The sequence below is a fragment of the Rhizopus delemar genome, genomic scaffold (genome assembly GCF_000149305.1).
Source record: "Rhizopus delemar RA 99-880 supercont3.17 genomic scaffold, whole genome shotgun sequence".
Taxonomy (NCBI): domain Eukaryota; kingdom Fungi; phylum Mucoromycota; class Mucoromycetes; order Mucorales; family Rhizopodaceae; genus Rhizopus; species Rhizopus delemar.
This window is the reverse complement of record NW_027137843.1, coordinates 596,088-619,674: the sequence shown is the minus strand read 5'-3', so window position 1 is coordinate 619,674 and position 23,587 is coordinate 596,088. Positions and strand designations below refer to the sequence as shown.

Sequence of the window (23,587 nt, the reverse complement as noted above, 5' to 3'; positions counted from 1 at the left end):
CTTTCATTTTTCTTTATACTCACAGTAGAATCAGCCATCTTTTTTATTATCTCTCTTACTCTTCCCCAGCGTACTTGTTTTTTTGCCTCTGTACTTTGCTCGGCTTCATAAGTCTGCTCCTTGAAAAAATCAACTGTTTGGTGAAATGAAATTAAAGGAACAAGACCCAAAAGTTGCAAATCCTCTGAAATAGGGTAAGTAGGAGGCAGTCTGTTCAGAACAGGATCAGGAAAAGAGGGATGACTGACAAGCAGAGATACCAAGGATTGAATAGCACTTGCCAGCGCTTTTTTCTCTGGATCTCTTTGTCGATTGGAAATGGCTGAATAGTGTTGTGATAGGGAGCTAAAATTGGCTGTAATAAAAATAGACCAGACACCCAGTCCTTGCAATAAAACATCATCCACAGTCGCTTCTAAAGCTTTGTTTTCTATTTTCTCAAAAGCTTCTCTTGCAATTCGGTAAAGATCCCTCAAAAGCAAAAAAACAAAAGTGTACAAGTGAATCTGTGAAGATAGAATTAGTGGGCGCAAAGCAAAGTTTGATTTATCTTTGAGTCTTTCTCCAGCAATCCAAATAGAGATCATTGTGATCGTGATTATGCGTGTTAGTGTTGTTTTGAGAATGTGAAGGGTAGTATGTGTCTTTTCATCTTGATTTGTTATAACATTATGAATGACCAAGCCCAGTTGACTGGTTATAGGGGATATGGCTGGAAACCCTTCACTTTCTTCATTTTGATTGAACATGATGCATTTGTGCATGTGTAAGAAGGATTCCACAAATTGAGATATAGAAGAGATGGGTGTTTGGTTGTTTGTTGCTTTATCAGAGTTAAGTTTTAACTTTGAATAAAATGAATTGAGATTATCCCTTGCAACCGTTGAGGGATGCTTTACTGCCAGACTAAGAAAAAGGCAATAATAAGTCATACGTATCATAAAAGAGGTAGTATTCTACGCATACCTCATACAATAATACCAAACAACATCAATAGCATTTCCACTCGAGATTGATACAAGTGCTAGTTGGCAATAGGGTTTACCGCTTAATCTAAATACATCAACAGCCTTGAGATAGCATGTTTTAGCCAGTGCCCAATATTCTTTACACTTTTTGTTCCCCTTTTTCATTGCTTGTTGTGCATGGTAACGTGTCAGATCGCCAAGACAGATGTAGTTGAACTGTAAAAATCGCCCTACTTTCTCTTTATCCTGCTGCTTGACTAACTCCATACCAAATACTTTTGTATCCTCAATGTGATACATTGATTTAACCTTGCTATTCAATTCTCGGTAAAACCTGAATGCAGACTCAATATGTACAGACATCTCCCTTTCTAACTCTTTATCATCTGATTTTTCGCGAAGTTTACTACGTATATATTCAATATCTGTATAAAATATATATCTCCACATCTTCTCCTCAATATGATGATTTATGGAATAGGTTAAATCAATATCAAGCATTTTTTTGTAAGTCTTTTTCAAGCTATTAAAATGAATTGGTGCAAAATTGGTAAATTTTTATAATGAGAGTGTACCTTTGACGAACATATTCTATCTCTTCTTTTATTGCGGTTATTTGTTCTGTAGCAACAGTCTTTGCCATACGACCTTGTTCTTTACTAGGTAAGTTTGAATAATTTATCTTTAGTTGTTTCTGGAGTTCATTCCATTGCTTTTCCAGAGCATATGCTTCGCTTTTTCAATAAAAAAAAGTTGATTAAGAGTGATTTTAAGAAAGTATTTTTTTTTGTTACCTTGAGAGATCAGTTAGGTTAAGTGAAGATTCTTTATCTACAGTAATTCCTTGTTTGTTTTCAGCAGACATTGTTTTATGTTTTCTATTTCTTGGGCGTCTTCTTCTTCGACCGCCTTTATTAGAGCGTGTATTTTGATTTTCACTTAAATTTGGTTGATTACTGGACTGCATTGTGATTGTTTTAAAAGTTTCATTATTCAACTTGTTTTTATAAAAAGTATTATAGAGAAATCAATCAAAATAAAGAGTATGTATAGTAAAGAATGTTGATTTTTGAGTTTCAAGTATAGATTGTGGCGGAATGAATTTGTTTCTGGAAGAAAAAAAAGCTCATGACAGCGGACTGTTTTACAAAACATTTGCAGCTGATTTATACCTGATTGGCTGGTGGGCCAGGTAGTGCTATAGATAAATTCATGGAATGAACTTGAAGATATAAAAATAATGACTTTGATAGAAATTCAACTTTTAAAGATTTATTTGAAGTTAATTTAATGATTATATAAATGTGATTAGCCAAAAAAAGTATCATCTTAAAACCTTTTTTTGTCCAAATACTATAAAATCGATTGAAAAGTGTATTATTAAAAATTAACTTTGATCTAGTAGTTTTTCTGGAGACAACAGCTAAAACTTTAGATTGTTGCCCTGCTTCACCCTATTTTTAGAAGTGGTGTGTTATATTGTAAATCACACTTTCAAATCATTGCGTGTCGTTCCTACACTTTTGCTAAATAGTACAATCATTTTCAATTTTCAGAAAAGATAAAGGTACAATTGAGAGATAAGCTTAAAAATATTACAATCCATTAGGTTACTTTTCTAATTTCTTCTTTTATTTTCATTTTGGAGAATAGATTTACTTTATTTCTGAATTAAGCACTGATATCACTATTTTTTTTTTTTTTTTTTTTTTTTTTTTTGCTGGCTTAAGATTTCCACTGGATCTGTTTTTGAAGTTCTGAATTTGTGTGGCCTCTTAAATTTCAATAACACAAAGTATTATCATTGATCAAGATCTGATTATAGGTCAGTATACTGAAAACTATCATAAACAGAATTAGAATACCTCGAAGTTTTTAGCCTTTAAATTTATATACAAATTAAACAATCGAGATATTTGTAAGTCTTTTTTAATTGATTTTCATTTCACTTTATTGTTAGCTTTCGCTCTTTAAGAGACAGAAAATGCTTTATTTTTAATAGTATGAAGATGTATCAGGTGAGCTTGTTGGCTCTTCATCTGCCATACGTTTTTTCCCCTTCAGCAAGGAAACTTTGACAATAATTGGTTTTACAATGCTGTCTAAGGTTATAAATTCATCTTCATCCATGCATCTTCTTAATCTTGAATTTTCGACATGCTCTTCTTTCAGCTTTTCAAGATTTTCAAGGGGTTAGCCAATTAAAGTCTATAAAACCTTCTTTAATACACTGCTGACAAGTTCAATAAAAACATTTTAATAGGACTTACAATAGTTGATAAGTAAGAACGAGACAAAGATAAGTGAATATTTTGTTCACAAAATAAAAATGGAGATTTCAATTGGACCCAAAATCAAGATGTTTCCGAAGCGAAAGCGAATAGTGTGATAAATGCTCTCAGAGCCACGCTATATTTTAATATATATAATAATTTATAAAAAATTAATGACCACTTTAAGCGCATGATGTCTAATATTGCATCATTTTTGCCCTGGTCAGATCAATAAAAAATTGAATGGAAGCTAAAAACCCTTGTGGGATCGAAGGTAAAAATGAAAGGAAGGAAGTGAAGAGGATTGTATAAAATACACTGGGTTTGGGGAGTTGTGGGAATCAAAAACAGAGGCTAAGCTTGAGGAGGGATGGCAGTAATGGAAAAAACATGTATGGATTAAGGGGACAGGGTGGGAGGGAAGTACAGTCATAGGTTGTAAGACCTATATATGATCAAGAGTACGTTCATTGCGAAATGTGTATGGGAGGGAAAGATCAAAGGACTTTAGATACTCGTGATCAATTAGACCGGAACGAAGAAAGAAGCGAACAACTATTTTATACAGAGGTGTTTTAAAACGACGAAGTGCTGGGCCGAGCCGTTGAAGAAATGCCCAGTGGGCATGTTCAACCCTTTGATGAGTTGGTGCATTGATGAACTCAGGATCTCGAATATTCTCTGGGCCAAGAGGGTCCAAGTCATCACGGACTAGGATGTGAAATTTACTTAATTGCTCGCGAAGCTCATTCTTATATCCATAATGTATAAGGAGGATACCACATGTCGATCAGGATATTGAATATTCAAAATACGACGGGTATTTATGTGCAAGCGGCGAAGGCTGGAGCCCAACTGGTGCAAAAAGGAGTCGACATTGGATAGGTAGATGAATAAATTTGAAACCTGAAGTAGGTGACGAGAATTGCTTAGCAATGGCTGTCAGGTTGTGGTGAGAAGTATTGTATCTGGGTTTCGAAACCTTGGAAGGAGGCGAAGCTACGTTGTTTGGCGAGTGAAGACGTTTGTTGGTGGTGGATGAAGAAGAATTGTGGGCGGTAGGTAATGAGGCGTATTCATTTGGAGGAGAAGCGGTTGCCGGTGGTGAAGGTAACAGTGCGAGTTTTTGGCGCAATAAAACATTCTTTTGCTGCAGTTTATGTATCTCATTACAAGCAGCAACTAATTTTTCTCGCAATCTTTGAAGTTGCTTGTTGTCTTGAGGCATGAAAGAATTACCTAAAAAGGGAAAAATCAACGAAAAGTGATGGACGAATTTCTTTCTTCCTTATACAATCACACCAAATAAATTATGGGACAAAGAAATTTATTAAGGAAAATCTTATGCTCATAACAAAATAAAGTTGTTTTTTTCTCATCCATCAACGCATTAAAAAATAGCATGTCTGCTCAAGTCTCTAAAGATTGCATCCGACCTTTAGTTATGTCTGAACATGAAACAAAGTAAAGTAAAGCATGGGGGGGGGTTTTTGTTTTATTAAAACAGATCACACGATCAGAGAGACTGCAGAACTTGTTGGATTGAGCAAATCTACTGTGCAAAATGTAAAAGTCAAGATTAATGACTATGGCAGCCCTTGATCTCACAGGCAAATTGGGTGACCATTGAAAATAAACGAAAGAAATGAAAGGCACTTGAAGAGGATAATCAGAGAGGATCCTTTTGCCTCTTATAAATAAATAAATATGGAATTGGCAAAGCTAGATGTTTTTGTTAGTATAGAACTATTCGATCGTATGTCGATCAACCAGACTTCAAATAGTACAGAGCAGCTCACAAACCTAGATTGACTGCAGGGCACCACAAAAGTAGGCTTTGCTGGGCGAAGGAACACCTCAATTGGGCTAAATACCAATGTAGAAACGTTCTTTGGTCTGATGAGTCGCGCTTTTGTGTAGAATACAGTAAATGCAGAAAAAGAGTGCACAGGAAAGAAGGAAAGGAATTTTACCTTCCAAGAGGATGGATATTTCTGTCATACAAGTGATTATGCTCGATGGTGGAAGGAAACCCTCCAAATCAGGGGCTTTGGGTACTGGCTTGCTCAAAGCACTGATTTGAACCTGATTGAGCATGTTTGGAATGCTCTTGAAAGACAAATTGAGAGAAAAAGATTGTCCGTCAAAAACTTGCAGCAATTGAAGGTGGCTCTACAAAAAGAGTGTGTAAGACTAGATGATGAGTTTGCCGACCGATTAGCTCGAAGCATGAAGAGACGATATGAAGCAATTATTAAAGCTAAAAGCAGCGCAACAGGATACTGAAAATTATTTTATGAATATATTTTTAAAATAAGCACCTGAACGCTTTTTTTCTCAAAACTTGAAATCCGGAGCTTAGGTTCACATGCCTTAATTGGTCTTGAACTTACATGCCATACTTTTTAAAAATTTGTTTCAATATTTTGTCCGAAAATTTATTTGGTGCGATTGTATGTGTCCAGAGTTTATATGCTTTTTCCAGTGTAGATTTTAATACATGTACTATGCTGATGGCGAAATTCTCCAAACATTATGCAAATAGATAAATGCTACATGCTATTAAGCAAATCTTTACGTAATTTAGTCTAAGCACTTGCTCCTCATTCACCAGTCTGTTTTGGTGGACATACATACATGTTAATAAGTCTACATTTCCATGTACTCACACTATTAATTGTTAATAATGCTTAACTTCTATACAATGATTATCTTTGGAGCAAAACAGTAAAAATAGGAATAGACAGACAGTCTAATAGAGAGAACGATACTTGATAATTAACTAAAGTTTATTTAAATAAAAGATTATGGATGTTTATTCTATCATAAGGAATGTGAAATATAATCTATCTTGTTAAATTGAGGGTGTTGCTTATAATTAAAATGATATGCCGTAAGGACAGGTAATGTCACCACATTCTCAAAGAGCGAAAGCCAACAATAAAGTGAAATGGAAATCAATTAAAAAAGACTTACAGATACCTCAATTTTTAGATAAATTTAAACTCTTGGTATTGAGCCTCTAATCACTGTATCTTAATATTTGTTGTCAGTGACTAAATGCAATATATGGTAAACCATATTTTTTTTTTATAAAAAAAGCTTCGATTTTTTGAAAGCCTTCTGATACATAGCCTACTAATACTTGTAATTTAATAATGATACGGAAAAAAATAATAAATATAAGACTTGAAATCCAAATTGCTGACCATCGAGATAAAATAAACAAAAATATCAAAAATAGAGGAGGTTTTTTTTTTTTTTTACTGTGCTTCTTCTATTATTCTGTAATTAATGAAACTAATTTCTAGATAGTGATGAAAAGAGATTTAAATACGGAGGTGGAGACGATGACTTATCCAAACCTGAGGATGAGTCTGCATCAAATTAAACTAATAAAGATTGATTTATTTCCGCTATTGTTGTATACATTCAGTACTATTCTCTTCAACTATGATAATATGTTACATATAATTTACAGTTGTTGTGGAAGTTTGAAAGTGTTAAATCGAATATGCGAGGAGGGCGAGCTTATTGCAGTGGACACCTTTTAGAAGAGCGTAAGTAACTATAGTCTCGCAATAAAGAAAATGTCTAAACAAACCTTTTCTCGTTTACATTTAACTTCTCAAAGTAATAATTATATTTTTGCTAGTAAGGAAACCCTTTTTTTTTTTTTTTTTTTTTTTTTTTTTTAATTAGGTGATAAAATGTTTCTCATTTTAGAAGTTTTGAACTCTAGATTTATTAAAAAATATTCTTACATGTCCAGAAAAATTTAATATTGTTATATAATTCCTTCTATGTTCCTTAAACCTTTCGGATAATACGCTCCTTTATCATCTGTCACCTCATATCAAACAGTATTTTGATCGACCGTAATGACACTGACTTTCGAAAACAGTACTATAGCAACGTTGTTCACGATTAGATGATACCTTATGTGCTCATTCCTTTAAGGCCGTCAAACGTGGGTTCCTGCAAGACAATCTTTTACAAAGACAACCAGCTGCTTACTCTATGCTACTCTCTCTTTGTTCTCCTTCTTTATTCTTGAATCCTATACTTTGATTTCCCATGTTCCCTATTCTGAACGCATTAGATGTGTCCTTTGGAGGCTTGGTCGGCTGCCCAGTGGCCAATCGAAGCCTTGTCCCAAGCATCTTGACCACTCTATTTCCAAGTAACATGTCATTCAATGTCTCGATATGCATCGAAGGTTACAAATGCCAACTAATAGAAAATCGCTTTCCTTTCCTTTTAAACTTACTGCTTACTAGCAAACCGCGCTCCTTTCGGTCTATTTCCTCTTGGTTTCTTCGTTGAGCTACTATATTTCTGATCCATTTTGAGCTCGATCACCTTCATCATCAAAAATTGCCTTCCTTGCCTCCGTTCTTTCCTAGAAAACGACTCTTAGATTGATTGCTCAGAACTCACACTGCTATCTCTTATACGCCTTTACTTACTTATTTATTTTGCTTTTAATTTTTTTTTCATTCTAATCCCAAATAATATTTTTTGATCACCTTATACTCCTTTTTTATCTGGATTGGATTTTTAGGATGCATTGAAGGCACAACTCCCTCATTAAGTTCTTTTATTGTAAATGAAAATTTATTTAACCATACGTTGTTAAGTACTCTACAACTGCGGCAATATGTTACACCACTCCATGAGCTGACTGCAACTCTTCTTTTTATATTGAGCTTTATTTAATTTTTCATGAGCCTTGGAGCATATGATCTTGTTTGATGATTCATAAATTTGTGATCTAAAACATCTGTTATTTAGTATGATCAAGCAAATATCTGCATAAAGTATCTATTTTATTTGCTTACTTTACATTGAAATTTTTTTACAAGTAAAATTCATTATAAAAAGAAGAATTGTAGTCAGCTCATGGAGTGGTGTAACATATTGCCGCAGTTGTAGAAAATTTAACAGTATAGTCTAGTTTTCCTAGTGAGACTGCGGCGTTCCGAGGATACGTTTTTGTATGTGTTTCTATGATATCAATCACTGGCAAAACAAAAGGCAGGAGTTTTTGTTCGGGATATTAAATGGTTCTCATTTTCTTATAAATATCGTGTACTTTAAGCCTTATTATCTCTCGTTTGTCATTTGTAAAAGGTTTTCTATTATTTTTATGGTAAGTGTTTTTAATTTTTTGTGAGGAGAGAAAAGGTGAAAGAAAGGAATGAATTCATGAATGAAAACGACGCGCATCAAAAAATATAGGAAGAGTCGTCATCGTTATAGAGACATCGTTATGGTTAAAGAAAAACCAATCGTTTGTCTTGTGCTGACAGATGTATACAACTGAAATTCATTCTTTTATTTCATAAGCATTTACTTTACAAAACTTAAAATTAACTTTATTATTATAGGTTTATTAAATACCGAGAAAACAAAGAAAAGTTCCATAGTTTAATAAAAAAAAAGTATTTGCTTATGAAATGTTTTTACTTTATTGTGATATTCTTGAAGAAAACTATCTTTTCGACGAGGCAAGGGATAATAGTTATAATTATAATGAATTGAAGCAAATCAAAATTAAAATGAAAGAATCTTTAGACAAAATATATAATGTTTAAACAATGACATATATCCAGTTGTTCTGCTATACAGAAAATAAGGACATTTTTATTCATTGAATGGCTGTTGTCATCCCGTTAAATTAGGGAAGAGAGGAAGGAAGGTATTTTTTTTTCATACAGAACAATTCTACTCTATAAACGATAAAATGAACTAATAAGGATAATAATATGGAATTTTCCTTGTCAAGAAAGTAATAAATGCTATTTATCTCAATATCATTTACTCTAGCATCGTAGGTCATTCATTATACAAAATCCCTACAGTGCGGCGGATAGAAAAGAGAAACCTAGAAAGGTATCATGTAATGCAATTACAAAAGAGAAGAAACTAAAAAAATACCAATGATAAAATAAGCCAGCCCAATAAAAATTATTTTATCTCGTGCTGGTCAAGAAAAATTTTTACAAGATGGCTACCCTTCAAAATACAATTGATTATGCTTTCTATTTAAGATAAATAATGAGTAATCACGAACGGATTCAATATTAATTCGCACTGATGGTAATGTTCATTTACGGTATAAAAGAGTTTCTGGGTAAACATGTGATGAAGGAACATTATTTAGTAAGTGATAATACGCCCATTCATATAACTTCCTCTATAAAGTATGTAATTGAGTGAGAGTATAACTGCATGTTCTTTCCATTGTACCTCCCATTTAAAGTTCTATTGAAGATTTCTAGCCTAATATGAAACCTACTATTAGACAACATGCACTAAATTCAGACAATATATTAACAGAGCAAGTTTTATCATCTATATATATAAAGAGAAAAGAGTTCTAACAGTCAAAATGAAATACTTTATAGTTTTGTTTGGACCTTTTAAAATAAATAAATAAAAAAGGCTGTTGCTTAACTAAATGCTTTGAAAAATGAGAAGAAGACAGTGCTAAAAACAATTTTATAAAGTGAACACTTAAATTTAAATTTTCAGCAGAATCATTTTGAGAGAGTGAGTGAATCAAGTTCCAAATGCTAAACGAAAATTTAGTTTAAATCTGCAAACTGTTTCGAAAATACTGAGTAATAACCATATTCAGCAAAAGTCATAGTCTTAGTTAAAAAGCTACAAAGAGCTTTGCAATGATGCCTGTGCATATATAATTTAGCATAAGCTACCTGTTATTCTTTCTAAAGAAGCATGTACTGTGTTATTCTTGCTTGTTCGCTTTTCAGATATTTTTTAGCTTATAATAATCCTGAAGAGTACCATAAAGAGTTGAAGAGTTCTTTAAAATAGCATACAAAATAAAATAAGTAGAAGCTTCTATTTAAAAATAGTGTGTAATATATAAAGATCTTCCTGATTTCACGCTTGAATTTTCTTTTGTCATATTCAACTCAGCAGTAATAATATCCAATCAATTGGTGTAGTGCCTTTATGTACCTGAAATTAAAAGCGAACGAAGTAGACTATAGGGAGAATCTCTTTAAATACTTCCTCTTCCTTTTGAGCAATCACAGAGAGGATATTTATTTAATTTTGCTTATTAGTGACTGAATTTAGTAAAATGTCAATTTTATATATATACTTTGAGTTTTTTCTCATTCAGCGTCTCAGGATTATTGTATTTTTAAAAGAAAAACTTATTTAGTGCTCTAGAGGAAATATTACTATAGTTTTCTCATGATCTCAGACTGCTGTCATCAGTTAAATCAATTACTGCTTATTCCTTGTTGGGTCTGTTAGAAAAATTAAATTTTCTAGAGGAGCAAGCAATCTATTTATACTTGAAACAAGACATACATGCATAATCCGATTTGATCAGGATATGAATAACAAGAAAGATAATTATTCTGATAAGTATCAGTATAACTGAGATTGATTCAGAAAAGGATTCACATCTAAAAGGTTACTTTAAAATAATAATTAAATTATGTTGATATAAAATTAAGCAGGTTACATCCTCTGTGTTTTTAAAGACTATATAAATTGATTTATCAGCATCAATGATATCTGCTTTTTTTTTTTTTTTTTTTTTTTCTTGCTATAATTATTCTTTTTTCTGCTAAATTGAATACATATAGCATCTTATAGATGCTCAATGACAGAATTACGGGAAAAATATAGATCATCCTATCAGTACAAGCATTTCTAGTGTGACAAAATTAATACAACTTTAATTGATTATGATATGATTTAATTTAGTTATTTGTAATAAATGTGTATCGTTCCTCTAGTGAATGAATCATAATTGATTCTTCGTAGTAGTAATTGAAATGAAAAGGACTATTTCCTGGAACTCATTTTAAAAGAACTAAAACAAACAACCACATAAATCATTGCGCTTATTATTGGTCTGGTTGTAGCATACGCTTGCCCCTTATTTGTGCTAATCATAACTTGTAAGCTGCAAGCAATGGGACTTTTTTAGACAAATGTGATATGAAATATAGTTTGTAGTCAATTACTATTGAAAATAAAGTGGAAAAGGAAGCTTAATAATCGATGAGTTTCTTGAGCCCTTTTATTAAGTGAAGACAGGAGAAAGAGCTCTTTTTGTTTTGTTTTTTTGTCAATTAAATGAAATATAATTTATAAGCCACATCATATTGAGTGGTATGCTTTCAATATAACGATAGTATCGAAGTTTTCCAAAAACGGTCGAAATAATGTGCTATAGCCTTTCCAATGCCAAAGGGCGGTTTTTTTGTGACATGTTTTTATTTTGCGTATAGTTTGTTTTGTAAAAACTGTGGCCGTCACAGGAAACCGCCCTTTAGCATTGGAAAGGCTGGAATATCATCCAAAAATATAAGATGTAATTAAAGAATCGAATTTTCACAATGTGAATTACTAAAGTTGTTTGTGTGTACTGATGATTATATAACATGGAGATCTTGAGTAATCTCATATCACGTTGAAGTATTTAGTAAGGAAAATACAACAACGAAGGAGCCAGCAAGGCTTGGAACTGGTGTTCAAAGTCATGATATTTCCAAAACATGAAAGAGTTTTGATTAAAATATAGCAAGCATTTTTCTTTACCACTATAAGAATATTGCTAATCGTAATAATTCATGCTTTATGGTAAAAGAAACAGGGAAGAGGTTTAATTTAGATTGTTTATCATTTTGCCTTTTGCATATTACGCGCTTTATTCGGAATCGAAGGTTTTAGAAGTAAACCATTATTTTTTAGAGCAGGTTTCCCTAAACAATATTCTTGTTTATCTTCGTTTGACAATTTTGGACTGATTTGATGTTGGGTATGAAGTCAGCAATACAATAGGAAAACATATGCTTTTGGGGAATTGGTATGACATATACTTCTGGTCAGACTGAATTCTTGTAGCTTTATCAGTATCTCATGCCGAAGACAATAGTGTTCCTTTTGACTCTTCTTTACACGACCAACCATTGGACGTGTCCCAAGGTCCAATATTTTTTGAATATTCGAGTGCATAATTTGCATGTCCTTTTTTGCTTTTGTTTCAGGGTGGGTAAGATATAATTTTTTTTTTCTGTCTAGTTCTACGCATTATTTTGGTTGAATTGCAAGCTTCTTCAACCATGGCGACCTGTGATAAATAACTCTGTCAATGACATTTTTCAAGCACTAGATTAAGCAAATTGCCATTTTATGCTTACTTATGGCTCTCCCTGTTATTGTTGCTACCCACCTTTGTCTTATAGTGCGCTGTTTCGCGAACTCTTTAATAATGAACCAAATATCATTCAATTGCACTCATAGATGTTTAATATTTGGCAATCAATGTGATGTTGATGAACTTTCTAGCAGATTGTGACAATTAACAATGAAGATATGTTTTTGAAAAATTTACTACAATAAATCGAAATCGTCTAAAACAATTTGGATGAATGACTTTTGAGAAACATTTATAATTCACTTTGATTTTTCAAAACTCACTTTCTTTAAAAATGATGGCTCAACCAAGTCTTACTCTGGCCTGAGCGTCATAGCTGAATAACGGTCAACAAAACTAGTTGCCTAGGCAAAGAAAAATTACACGAAACACCTTATAAGCTTCATACATCTGCTTACAATTCCTTATGTTAATATTTTTTGTATTTCTATGAAAAGTCGCTGACTAATATGTTTAAACATTTAATTTATTTACAAATAAAATTACAACCAAATGGACGCATTGTGCTTTAATTTTCATCGTTTTCGTCCTGGTCAGACCGAAAAATAAGTAGAAGCTAAAAATCTTTATGGGGTCAAAAGAAAATACGAATGTAAATGAAGAGACTTTGAAAAATATAAGAGACTCTAACGAGAGAAAATGGGAAACCAATCAAGAAGTTTTTGGCTAAGTTGAGATGGCTGCGAAGGCAGAACTTTTCCTTGATTTAGATAGTCGACGTCATGGAGGATGATATTCACTATTTAATACATTTGCATTATTTTTAATCCTTATACTCTTTGATAAGTTTTAATAAACATTAAAGTTTTTATCCATAAAAAACATTTCTAAAAAAAAAGTACAGTTGTGAGTTTGATAAATGATTTTCGTAGTATCTTGGTTTTATTTTCATACTAAAGTGGATTAAATACATTAAAAATAACTCAGCCAAAGCCTACGATTAATTCAAGGTAAAAAGGATGATATAGAGTGACGTATTCAGCCTTGGTGATTTATCATATTTATTTTTGTTGCATATAGATTGATATTAACTCACCTAGTATATATTTAATATAAATCACTTCCCTATTTAATTGTAAAACATATAAAATATGTAAGCTGTTCCTTCAATAAATAATAACTTTGAGTTCGATCAAATATACCTGAGCATTATTGACTAGATAAATCACTTGGCAGTTTTCAGCTGTAACTTTGCCAAAAACTTCAGGGACATCCTTCTTTTCTCATGATATCTCTGCCGAATGGTTCAGCCACCAGCCGATTTGAAACATCAAAAGCACAATCTTATTCCATATAAACCACTCTAAGCACTTATTTTTTATTAGTTTTATAGAGAAAAAAAATGTGTATAACAAGTATAAAAAGTTGTAGTTACAAAAAGTATATTCTTTCTTTCCTGCTTGTTATCACGATATTTAGGTTATGGTAGCATAATCAATATAGACTAAAATATACTTTACATACCACATACTTTATATAGTATGATATTCACTCGTTGCTGTATGAATATGAAGTGAAATTTATGAACGTCAAATTAATATTGTAGGCATTAATAGTTCTTTTATAAGCACTTTAAATAAGATAGATCTGATAGCAACAAATGATATTTATTAAATGAATTACAAGCGATGGCCGAAAAGAATTGCTTGATCTTAAAATCCAGCCCAAGCAGGGGCACAGTTTGCCCATGATCTGGATGAATCCATAAGTTCAAAAAGGCCATTAGACCAATCAGTAGATTTGACGGACCAGTTATGAGCACCGCAGGTGTCCTTACTTCTTGTCCAGTTAACGGTGTATTTTTGACCATTCAAGCCAATATCAGCAGAAACCAAATTGTTTGATCCGTTAAAGGTACAGTCACCAATGGTTTTAAAATCAGCGTTTACTACAATAGCATACTTGCAGCTGTGCTCTCTACCATCCGTTTGTATCCAGATTTCGGCTACATCTTTGGTACCTTTGAGAATGCTTCCTCTGTCGGCCCAAAACGTAGTACAGCAAAAACGAGCATATGTCTCCATGACATAAAAGTTAAACATAACAAACATCAATAAAGCCACGTTTCTCATTATGATTTTGATCGATTAATAAATTAAAACTGATACACTCCTTTACTGAAAAAACCAAGGCCTTTTATATTAATGTCTGAGTTCAGTTATTACAAAAGAATGCTTGTTCTTTTTCTGGTGATACAAAACTGTATACACGGTAAATTTGTTTTGAAACATTACTCTGAAACATTGATATGCTGAAAAATAAAGTTACTGATCCCTCTATCTAACATAAATGAGACTGCAATTAATGGCTTATTAGAGATGTTGCGTTTTATGTAAACAAATCATACTGAGTCAGTAATGTACTGATTTATCCTCGAATTTGAATTTAGTTTCTTTACATAGGATTTATTACTCTTTTAAATAAAGAGCATCATCATTATTGATTGGTGAGTCTTTGGGTATTCATTTTTCTCTACACCAAAAAAAGGCGGAACATCGTGTTTATAACTTATAGAGTTTAGTCCAAAATCAGTCAATTTGTTTGCAAAAAAAAAAAAAAAAAAAAAAAAAAAAAAAAAAGCTTATGAGTTACTTCCGATATACATTTCGATAACTACATTGTTCTTGGCGATTTCTTGTCTTCTTCTGTAGTTTCATTTCATCTAAGCCGCCATCATGAGCCTTGATGTAGTCCTGGTGCTTTCTGTAGTAATTTCGCTCATGAGAGATGCCTTTTTATCAAAGAATAAAGAAATACCTTTTTTCAGGGACTTGAAACTGTAATTGTGATTGAGATATGCTTCTTGCTTGAGGACTCACAATAGCACTCTGTCTAACAACATTCATAGCGGAAATTTGGATATAGTGTAAAAATATATTCTGTATTCCAAATAGTCTCAGACCCAAGTGACGTATAGTACAACGTAAAACTGTTAGATTCTCAAAGGTATGCACGCAATCAAGCTTCAACTTCTTTCTATTGAATTATGATCATATCATTGGTTTCTTTCTTCTAAGATGACTCTTATTCCTATTTAGCATGATGAAAAGTATTATTCTTCCGGCTACTAGAGGTATCTTACCTTTAAAATACCTAATGTCTTCCAAATTGTATTTCTCCTTACCTTTAGAAGAGACCGTCTTTTTTTTTCAAAATTTCTGACATTGTAGGATAATTGTATATTCATTTGACCTGCTCGTTCGAAGTTAGTATTTATGAACTGATACTGTCGCGACAATAGCCACTATTTTTCATTCAATATCATGAGTGATGCAACTAGAATATTGTTTTTTAGTCCTTAGTGATCACTGCTTTGATCGGAGACGAATACTGCCATGCAACCAAAATAAAGCAATTCAAACAGCAGAATTACATCTTTGAATCTCTGCTGTACCAGACTCTCAGAGATCCACCATCCATCTCTGTTCGCTTCAGTCTTGAGATGCCTTCTTGTTTCATGGTTCCATATCATGGACTTTGGGAATTTACTGGCCATAAATAGGATTCAGTGTTTTTTCTTTTTACTCAGATACCAGCTTGTAACGATCACATATTCCGTTCCTCATCATTGATATAGAATGTACTTTTGTTCACCTTCTTCAAGTACTGGTTCTATCACTTTGGTATTTACCTCTGTAAATCTTCATCTTTTTATATCATTTTCTTCATCCATTTTGCTCGGCACTCTTCAGAGTCTATTCCTTCATAGACATCATAAAGAATATTTTTTTCATCCCTATGGTAATAATAGTACATAATACTGTCATAACTTACAAATAGACAAATCGATTGCTTTTGTCTTTTCACCAGGAAAATAACATTTTTATTAATTTTTTATATTAAAAACGTGAAGCAAATACACCAAAATGCTGCTTCATGGGTGCTGAATTTTTAATACAAACGTTTTGTAAACATGTTAGATTTATTATTTTATCATGAAAGTATAATGGCAGGTAAAATACTTTAGTTCAATGTTAAATCAAGACTGAACTATATCCATATATGTCGAATATAGCTCCTCTTCAGGTTCAATGTCGCGCAAAGCAACTAGTACGACTACACGCATAGGGCTGCTTAGTGGATTGATGGTTGTATTCCAATACATATTTGGTATGTACTGCCTCAATTTGATTGGGAAATGAGGAGGCAAATCCACTTCTTGATAGTAGACTAATATGATTCACTATTTTTAGTATTGAATAGTGAAATTATTAAGTATATTACCATTAGCTTTACTTGTTTTTGTACTGTTATTCACAATTTGACCAATTGCTAAAGGATTTCTGTAAACACCTTTGTTGAATTGATTGTTTATTTTACATAGTAATGCTTTTTTTTTACTCGTACATCAACTGTCCTTTATCTCTATTCATCCAACTCCAATCACTTATTTGAATGGCTCCTGGCCAATTTTCACGTCTATAAATTGATTTATACACTTTTCCTGACAACCCTATCGATTTTCCATCAATATATAGGCCGTCTACACATTTTATGATATATTGGTTTGCTATGCTAGTAAAAAATATAGGATCAAATGGTAAATAGATTGTTCCTGGATAAAAGCACAAGATTTGTCCTTTTTTTTGAGATTTGCCATTAAGGTACACGCCATAACCTTTTTTTTTTATCAACTATTTTCATAACTAATTTGCTTTGAATGTACCTGCGTTAGGGATATTGGAAACTTTTTGGTAAACTGAAAATGACAGTGATTTGGAATCAATTGCTTCAATGATCTCTTGAACTGCTTTCACAGCAGTTTGCTTATTTAAGGGTTGTAATGTGCCTGCTTGATTTATTGCAGCTGAATTCAATTTCACCCATTGAAAAGGATAACTAATCATGTACACATTTTGTCAATACTGCAGTTGCTACATTATATAAATATTTTACAATCGTTTTAAATAGTTCCACATTTATGTCTCTGCTTTTATTTTACTTAAAAAAAAAGGGCCTTGGCAGAGATAAACAAAAAGATACAAAAAAGAGAGAAGCAAAGAAGAGAAAAGGCTTACAAAATGAAAACGAATATATTTATATTTAATTAATCATCTCTGGGAGCACTAAGATTTTTTTGTTAGCAAAAATATCATAGATGTTTTGGTTACATTCAACTTTACCTTCCTTCGCTACGAGCAGGGGATCTTGAACGAGATTCACCGGCAGATCGAATAGGAGAACGAGAGCGACTTCTAGATTCAGACTTGACGCGTCTTCTATCACGACTGTCGTCACGTTCGGGAGTATCGTCTCTACGAGATCTCTTACGGTCGCGAGATTCAGAGCGAGATCTAGAACGGGAAGGAGAGCGACGGCGACGACGAGGGGGGCTGCGAGAGCGAGAACGAGAAGGTGAACGGCGACGACGACGAGGAGGGCTACGGCTGCGAGATCTGGAGCGAGAACGATGAGATGAACGGCTAATTTTATTAGGGTCCTAAATGATGTTAACTTATTGCTTCACATGATTGAAAATTTACTTACCTCACGAAGTTGGACACGTTGGCCGTTCAATTCACGGTCGTTCAATTTTCTAAGAGCGTATTCCATATCTTCACGTACATGGAATTCAACGATACTAGGAAATAAAGCGATTAGTGCTTACTATTTCATTCATTTTCTTCATTTACCCTTCAGTAGGACGATCACGAGAGATGTCAGCAAAAGTAACTTCACCAGCTTTACGCATCATATCTTTAAGATCCTATGTAAGAGATTCCCAAGAAAGACAAAGCCAACAGAGAAGGGAGAGCGGTAAGAGATAACAGAATAATCATGATTTAAGCACCCCCAAAGGAAGAGAGATGGTGTTCTTGCCAAATGGCTGAAGACCAGGATATTAAAGGGAAGGAGGGGGTGGTAAAAAGAGCGGTCCGTACCTGCCAGTTTGTTCCAGGAGCAATGTTTTCAACAATCAATCTATAATGAGAACGGCTTCTGTAAATCATTAAAGATAATTATAGTTAGTAAAGGATATAAACTATTTTTCTTTTTTACATTACCTATCGTTTCCACGGGGACGTCTTTCATCATGACGACGAGCGCCTCTAGCAATTTCAACAATTAATCTATTTTTTAAATCAAAGCATTTTTTTTAAAAATGAGAATTTTGACAAGATAAAAACTTCAAACCTTTCTCCAAGAAAGTTCTTTCCATGGAAATCATAAACAACGTCTTTTGCATCTCTTTCATCAGCAAATTCGACAAAACCAAACCCGGATTTCAAGTTAATTTCGCGAATGTCGCCATAGTTTTTAAAGAGACGCTCAATGTCACGCTTGCTAGCATCACGAGCAAGACGACCAATATAAACTCTTGTTGACATTTTTTTTTAATAAAAAAAAGAGAGAAAAGGGAAAAAGTTTAAAAATAAACCAATGGCTGTTTAAAAGCCACCATTACCAATACAGTTTTTTTTTCCTTGAAATTTACGCCAATCAAATTTATTCAATTGCGGGATAAGGAGGGGGTTGTGCTGATGCACGATTTTATCAAGCGTAGTGTACTGACTATAAATTTCTACAGTCAATGTGTTATTATATACACTCTTTCCAGAAACATTCTGCGCATGTGTCAGGGACCAAATTGCTCACTTCCTAATTACAAATTTGTGCAAACAAGGAACAACTTTTTTCCAACGGTCAATATTCAGTTTTCTCATAGCCAATGTCTTACGCATGACCAAAGCGCAAAACGCGCAAAAGCATCCTGGAGATGCCATTATCAATGAGAACAATAAATTATCAAAGCATTATATTTTTATAAAGTAGTCAAATTGATGGGAGTACTCGTCAAAAGAGCCAGATAAAATATCAGTAAAGTCATACATTATCATATTGCTGTTTTGTTTTATGTCAAAAGGTTTTATTGTTTGCATTAAACTTCTATATTTCCACTACTATTAGAAATAGCCGTGACTAATTTTGCGAATGTTGCATATGGTGTAGTTCATTCCACGTCATTGTTGAACATATATTCATATCACACTATAAAAACAATGAATGTAGCGTTAAATTCACGGATAAAACTTCAAAATATTATACACCCTTTGTAAAGGAAGAGAACCCAATTCCAAGAAACAGATTCAGTGATGCAGTCCCAAGGGTTGGTATCAAGAGAGATTCAGCTGGTCAAATTCACAGCCTACTGACTCAAGCATCTCAATGTCTTTGCAAAAGGTGAACAGGAAAATAAAAATTAGAAGCCTCAAAAAATATTTTATTGGCACGTTGGGAAAATTAAATAGCCGCTCTTAGCTTTCGTGAATCAATGGATAAAGACTGGGAAACAGAAACTAAGCACGCCAAAGAAAGCAAATTTAAGCGCAGGACGTCATCATCGACATCAACCAAAAAGCGAACACGCATTAAGACTGCTGATGTCGATTGGTGCATTAACAAGGTAGCCAATCTGTGTCAAAACATTTGCAATCACGTTCAAGCACTCTGACCGCCAGCATTGCCATGCCCGTTACAAATTGATGTTGGAATCTCATATACAAGAAGAGTACAGAAGTCGACTTCAAGACGAATTTGAAGCATGGCGAAAAATTATGGACTGTACTGAGTTTTGGGTTAACCAACGACGCGCCGAAGCTTTAGCAAAAGCAAATGACAACTGCTCAGAGGCTGTGAACAATCTCTTGATTGCCAACACTCAAGAGATCAGACCATCAATGGCGAAGTGCCATGTGCCTGAACCAGCACCTGCTACTGTGATTTTGCAAGTACAGTAGTCGCTCTATTTAAGGGTGACCAAAATTTTTGGAATATCCACCCTTAAATAGAACATACCCTTAAATCGAAACTCGTGGCTGTCAAAGAATTGAAATCACTTAACATGTATTGAAGCTACATTATAGACATGTTTGTACAACATGTTTCCATATATGCCACTGTTGCTTGGTATAGATTTGGTAATTGTGTAAGGACATTAACAAATCAAAACTTGCTTAAGACTTGATCAAAGTTACTGGAAGGATAATGAACGAGCCGTAGACTCAAAATAATTTTGATGAGAATAGATATATGACAACAAAATTTATTTTCTTTGTTTAGATTCTATCTATAAAAAAATGTCTAATAATAAACTTGTACGCCTTTCTTTCTCAAAAAATTGAGCTTTTGGATCAAAACGCCACTGGTCAGCTTAATTAAACAGAATTAGGTGAATGGGCTATGAAGAAATTCAATTTAGATCAACTACTTGCCCAACAGACTATATCAAACATTTTCAAAAATGCTGAAACGTTATATAATAATATTAATGTTGTCAAAAATGACAAAAGTCTAAAAACAACACGCTATCCTCAACTTGATGATGAAGTAGTAAAGTTTGTTGCAGACATGAACAATAATAATCTGCCAGTCAATCGAGACTTAATCCTTCGATATGTAAGACCTATGGCTTGAGCAAAGTATAGAATCCTTGAAAATGAAATTTCATTTTCCTCTAGATGGCTCACCAAACTTTTTAAGCGAATTGGAATAAAATGCAGGCCAATGCATGGTGAAAATGTCTCGGTAGACATCACTTCTGAAAACATTCAGAACGAATTGAGGAACCGACTTCATGACCATGGTTGATGTTGTTTCTGCAATCGACGAGAAATCCATGAGCCCTAAGCAAGCCAGACATCAACTTTTGACACTGGCCTCTAAAGTAAATGATTGACGGACAAATGTAATAGAAGGCATTGCTTATATGTAAGTTTTGTGTATAACGTTTGTTCAATATTCATCAGTTCATTTATCTTTCAGCTTTATTCCCACCCTGCATTTATAGGATTATCAATATACCACAAAACCCTATCGCGGACCAGAAGCCATTTGGTGAGGTCGACTTGCAAACATGATTCTATAATCCTTTGCTTGCGTCAATGATTGCGGATGTCACCAAGAAAGTTCTATTGCGCTGGCCAAACAAAGTGGAGGAAACTGTGCCCCAAATACGACATGACGCCATCGTTTCCACCTTCGTCCAGCTTAAGCTTGATACATCCTTGGGCTATGGTGAAGTGAAACCTGGAGACGACAGCATAATCATCCAATCACTTTGTGTCGACACAATGAAGCTTGCTGTTTTATCAAGGAATGCCGCCCAAAAGTGCGACCACCCAATTATCTCTTTCCAAGTCAATGGTAAGATTCATCAAAGAGAGGATAATGTGAGCGGAATGCGTATGTTTAACGATAAATTTGTTTATTCACTATAGGATTTCACCTGATTTTCTTTGTGATGCAAGAACTTGACCAGCATTTATATGCCATGTTAAAGATTGGCCGAGTTAATATCCCAAACTCTTTGGCATCACTTCATTTGTTTATTACACCCAAGAATCTGAATACGCTGCTCCGTGTTACTTCCATCTTTTGGAGCTGCTGCGTTCATGGCACTCATTCACTCACCAGTACACTATTCTCCAAATCGCAGGAATTTCCATCTTGTTTTCAATGACAGACAAATCATGCTCAAAGGCAAGAGAATGCGCTATTAAATATGCCTAAAAGACTTCTGCGAAAATAACCACTACTAACATTCCCTTCAATAATTACACCATTCTACATCTTTTGTCATTTCCCTCCAAAATAAATGTTTGAAGTTTGGAAGAAAGTTGCTGCTCCCCTCTTCTTGTCTATTCCTATATTCTCATACTCTCTCCACCTAACCAAATCTCGTTTCACTCCTCAGCGATGTGAGATGCTTAATTTTTTGATAAATTAATTGTTTATCAACTACAAAAAAAAAGCTACCTCTTGGTTACACGGTCAAAAAAGCCTCTTCAGTTTGCAAAACGCAGCAAAGTATTTTATTATATTGGCCTTCTACTCATGCAATCAACGAACTTAACATTAGAATATTTACAAAACCCTCGAAGGTCGCCAATAAGAATCTGATTGCAAGCCATTTGAATCCTGGCTGTCAAGGTCTCCTCTTCCAGAAGCTGCTCTCTCTTGATCTTGCTTTTACAAATAGACCAAAATTGCTCAATTTGATTCAGTTCTGGCGAATAGGGCGGGAGATATATGCAGCGATATCCACGGTTTTCTACATGCTTGCGGATGCCCTCGTGTTGATGAATAGGCGAATTATCCATAACAATATAATTGTCCTTAAACATTTCTTGTTTGTCTAGAACGTCCATTGTACTTGAGAGGAAGTTAAAGTAGTGGCCAGTGACTGTTCCGCGTTTGCTCGTTATCTTGTCGACAGTTCTGCAACTACCTGTTGTCTTGTGCTTTTTGGATGGAGCTATTGCTTTTGGACGTCTGACTGATACGTTCACAACACCAAATGGAAAGATTGCACCGAGAATAGCTGTTGTCAATGCTCTGATTTTTGGGACCTTGACAATTGCCTAAGATCCCCTTTTTCGACCAAGCATACGAACGCTTCATGTTGACGTGAAACGCTGCTTCGTCTACAAACACACAGTTGCTCAAATAGTCCATATCCGTTTGAAGCCACTTTGTCACCCAAGCATGTCGATCTTCGATTTTTTCAGGACTGTTTCGTTCAACTGATTGTAAATGGGCTCGCTTCAGGCTAATCTTGCATTTTTTAGTCATAAAATTGTGTAATGCACTTTTCTTGATGTTGAGACCGACAAACTGCTCCGTTAAACGTGTTACTATCTCATCCAGCACAAGTGAAGGATTTCCATCTATCAAATCAATCAGGAATTGCTGGTGCTCCTCGACTAGTTTTGGTGGGTCATCCCGTTGGTCTCCCGCCACCTACATTCTTCACGATCAGATCTGTTGGTTCTTTTTGATCCCGCTGAACCCAATATTGCGCTGTTCATGGTTTGATCTGCAGTTGCAGGGCCGCAGCTCGCACTGACATACCTTTCTCGTACACCAAAAAAAGAGCTCCTCCTTTTCAACATTCTTGTGATATCGATAGGATTTACGGTTTGGTGTCATGGGTTCATTCAGTTCCTCTTCATCTGATTCAGTTTTCATAATGGCCATTCGTTCAGGCGGCTTCAAATCCATATACTGGTCATAATCCATGATCATTTCCACAGGAAATAGATGACTGTCGCTCTCCATCATAATGATGTCTTTTCCGTCTTCATCAATCATATTGCCCAATCCGTCTTCGTGAATGAATGAGGTCATTTTGAGTA

At 34.1% G+C, this 23,587-nt stretch overlaps 10 protein-coding genes across 10 annotated transcripts in view; 3 read left to right on the top strand and 7 right to left on the bottom strand.

Moving 5' to 3' along the window:
• The window catches only part of RO3G_15814 (uncharacterized protein), a gene marked incomplete at both ends in the record, with an annotated part of 1,977 nt that extends 144 nt beyond the window's left edge, over positions 1–1,833 (bottom strand). Inside the window, 4 exons of the mRNA XM_067670398.1 lie at positions 60–906; positions 967–1,374; positions 1,544–1,627; positions 1,763–1,833. Coding sequence (XP_067526499.1) covers positions 60–906; positions 967–1,374; positions 1,544–1,627; positions 1,763–1,833 — 1,410 coding nt within the window. The remainder of the gene's footprint in view (positions 1–59; positions 907–966; positions 1,375–1,543; positions 1,628–1,762) is intronic.
• A 1,130-nt stretch (positions 1,834–2,963) lies between these two features.
• On the bottom strand, positions 2,964–3,223 carry RO3G_15813 (uncharacterized protein; the record flags this gene model as incomplete). The annotated part of the gene is made up of 2 exons (XM_067670397.1): positions 2,964–3,140; positions 3,200–3,223. The coding sequence occupies 2 exons, from the start codon at positions 3,221–3,223 to the stop codon at positions 2,964–2,966; spliced, it is 201 nt and encodes a 66-aa protein (XP_067526498.1).
• A 447-nt stretch (positions 3,224–3,670) lies between these two features.
• RO3G_15812 (uncharacterized protein) lies at positions 3,671–4,469 on the bottom strand (the record flags this gene model as incomplete). The annotated part of the gene is made up of 3 exons (XM_067670396.1): positions 3,671–3,686; positions 3,808–3,952; positions 4,148–4,469. The coding sequence occupies 3 exons, from the start codon at positions 4,467–4,469 to the stop codon at positions 3,671–3,673; spliced, it is 483 nt and encodes a 160-aa protein (XP_067526497.1).
• A 226-nt stretch (positions 4,470–4,695) lies between these two features.
• Positions 4,696–5,527, top strand: RO3G_15811 (uncharacterized protein; the record flags this gene model as incomplete). Its single annotated transcript, XM_067670395.1, has 3 exons — positions 4,696–4,705; positions 4,749–4,807; positions 5,162–5,527. The coding sequence occupies 3 exons, from the start codon at positions 4,696–4,698 to the stop codon at positions 5,525–5,527; spliced, it is 435 nt and encodes a 144-aa protein (XP_067526496.1).
• An 8,577-nt stretch (positions 5,528–14,104) lies between these two features.
• Positions 14,105–14,494, bottom strand: RO3G_15810 (uncharacterized protein; the record flags this gene model as incomplete). The annotated part of the gene is made up of 1 exon (XM_067670394.1): positions 14,105–14,494. One exon carries the CDS (start codon positions 14,492–14,494, stop codon positions 14,105–14,107), a length of 390 nt encoding a protein of 129 aa, XP_067526495.1.
• A 1,653-nt stretch (positions 14,495–16,147) lies between these two features.
• On the bottom strand, positions 16,148–16,557 carry RO3G_15809 (uncharacterized protein; the record flags this gene model as incomplete). Its single annotated transcript, XM_067670393.1, has 3 exons — positions 16,148–16,188; positions 16,227–16,251; positions 16,444–16,557. The coding sequence occupies 3 exons, from the start codon at positions 16,555–16,557 to the stop codon at positions 16,148–16,150; spliced, it is 180 nt and encodes a 59-aa protein (XP_067526494.1).
• Positions 16,558–17,499: 942 nt separating this feature from the next.
• Positions 17,500–18,147, bottom strand: RO3G_15808 (uncharacterized protein; the record flags this gene model as incomplete). Its single annotated transcript, XM_067670392.1, has 4 exons — positions 17,500–17,518; positions 17,576–17,892; positions 17,940–18,033; positions 18,086–18,147. 4 exons carry the CDS (start codon positions 18,145–18,147, stop codon positions 17,500–17,502), a joined length of 492 nt encoding a protein of 163 aa, XP_067526493.1.
• Positions 18,148–19,936: 1,789 nt separating this feature from the next.
• RO3G_15807 (uncharacterized protein) lies at positions 19,937–20,191 on the top strand (the record flags this gene model as incomplete). The annotated part of the gene is made up of 1 exon (XM_067670391.1): positions 19,937–20,191. The coding sequence occupies one exon, from the start codon at positions 19,937–19,939 to the stop codon at positions 20,189–20,191; it is 255 nt and encodes an 84-aa protein (XP_067526492.1).
• Positions 20,192–21,334: 1,143 nt separating this feature from the next.
• RO3G_15806 (uncharacterized protein) lies at positions 21,335–21,912 on the top strand (the record flags this gene model as incomplete). The annotated part of the gene is made up of 2 exons (XM_067670390.1): positions 21,335–21,596; positions 21,671–21,912. 2 exons carry the CDS (start codon positions 21,335–21,337, stop codon positions 21,910–21,912), a joined length of 504 nt encoding a protein of 167 aa, XP_067526491.1.
• Positions 21,913–23,086: 1,174 nt separating this feature from the next.
• On the bottom strand, positions 23,087–23,579 carry RO3G_15805 (uncharacterized protein; the record flags this gene model as incomplete). Its single annotated transcript, XM_067670389.1, has 2 exons — positions 23,087–23,119; positions 23,304–23,579. 2 exons carry the CDS (start codon positions 23,577–23,579, stop codon positions 23,087–23,089), a joined length of 309 nt encoding a protein of 102 aa, XP_067526490.1.
• Between the last annotated feature and the right edge of the window lie 8 nt (positions 23,580–23,587).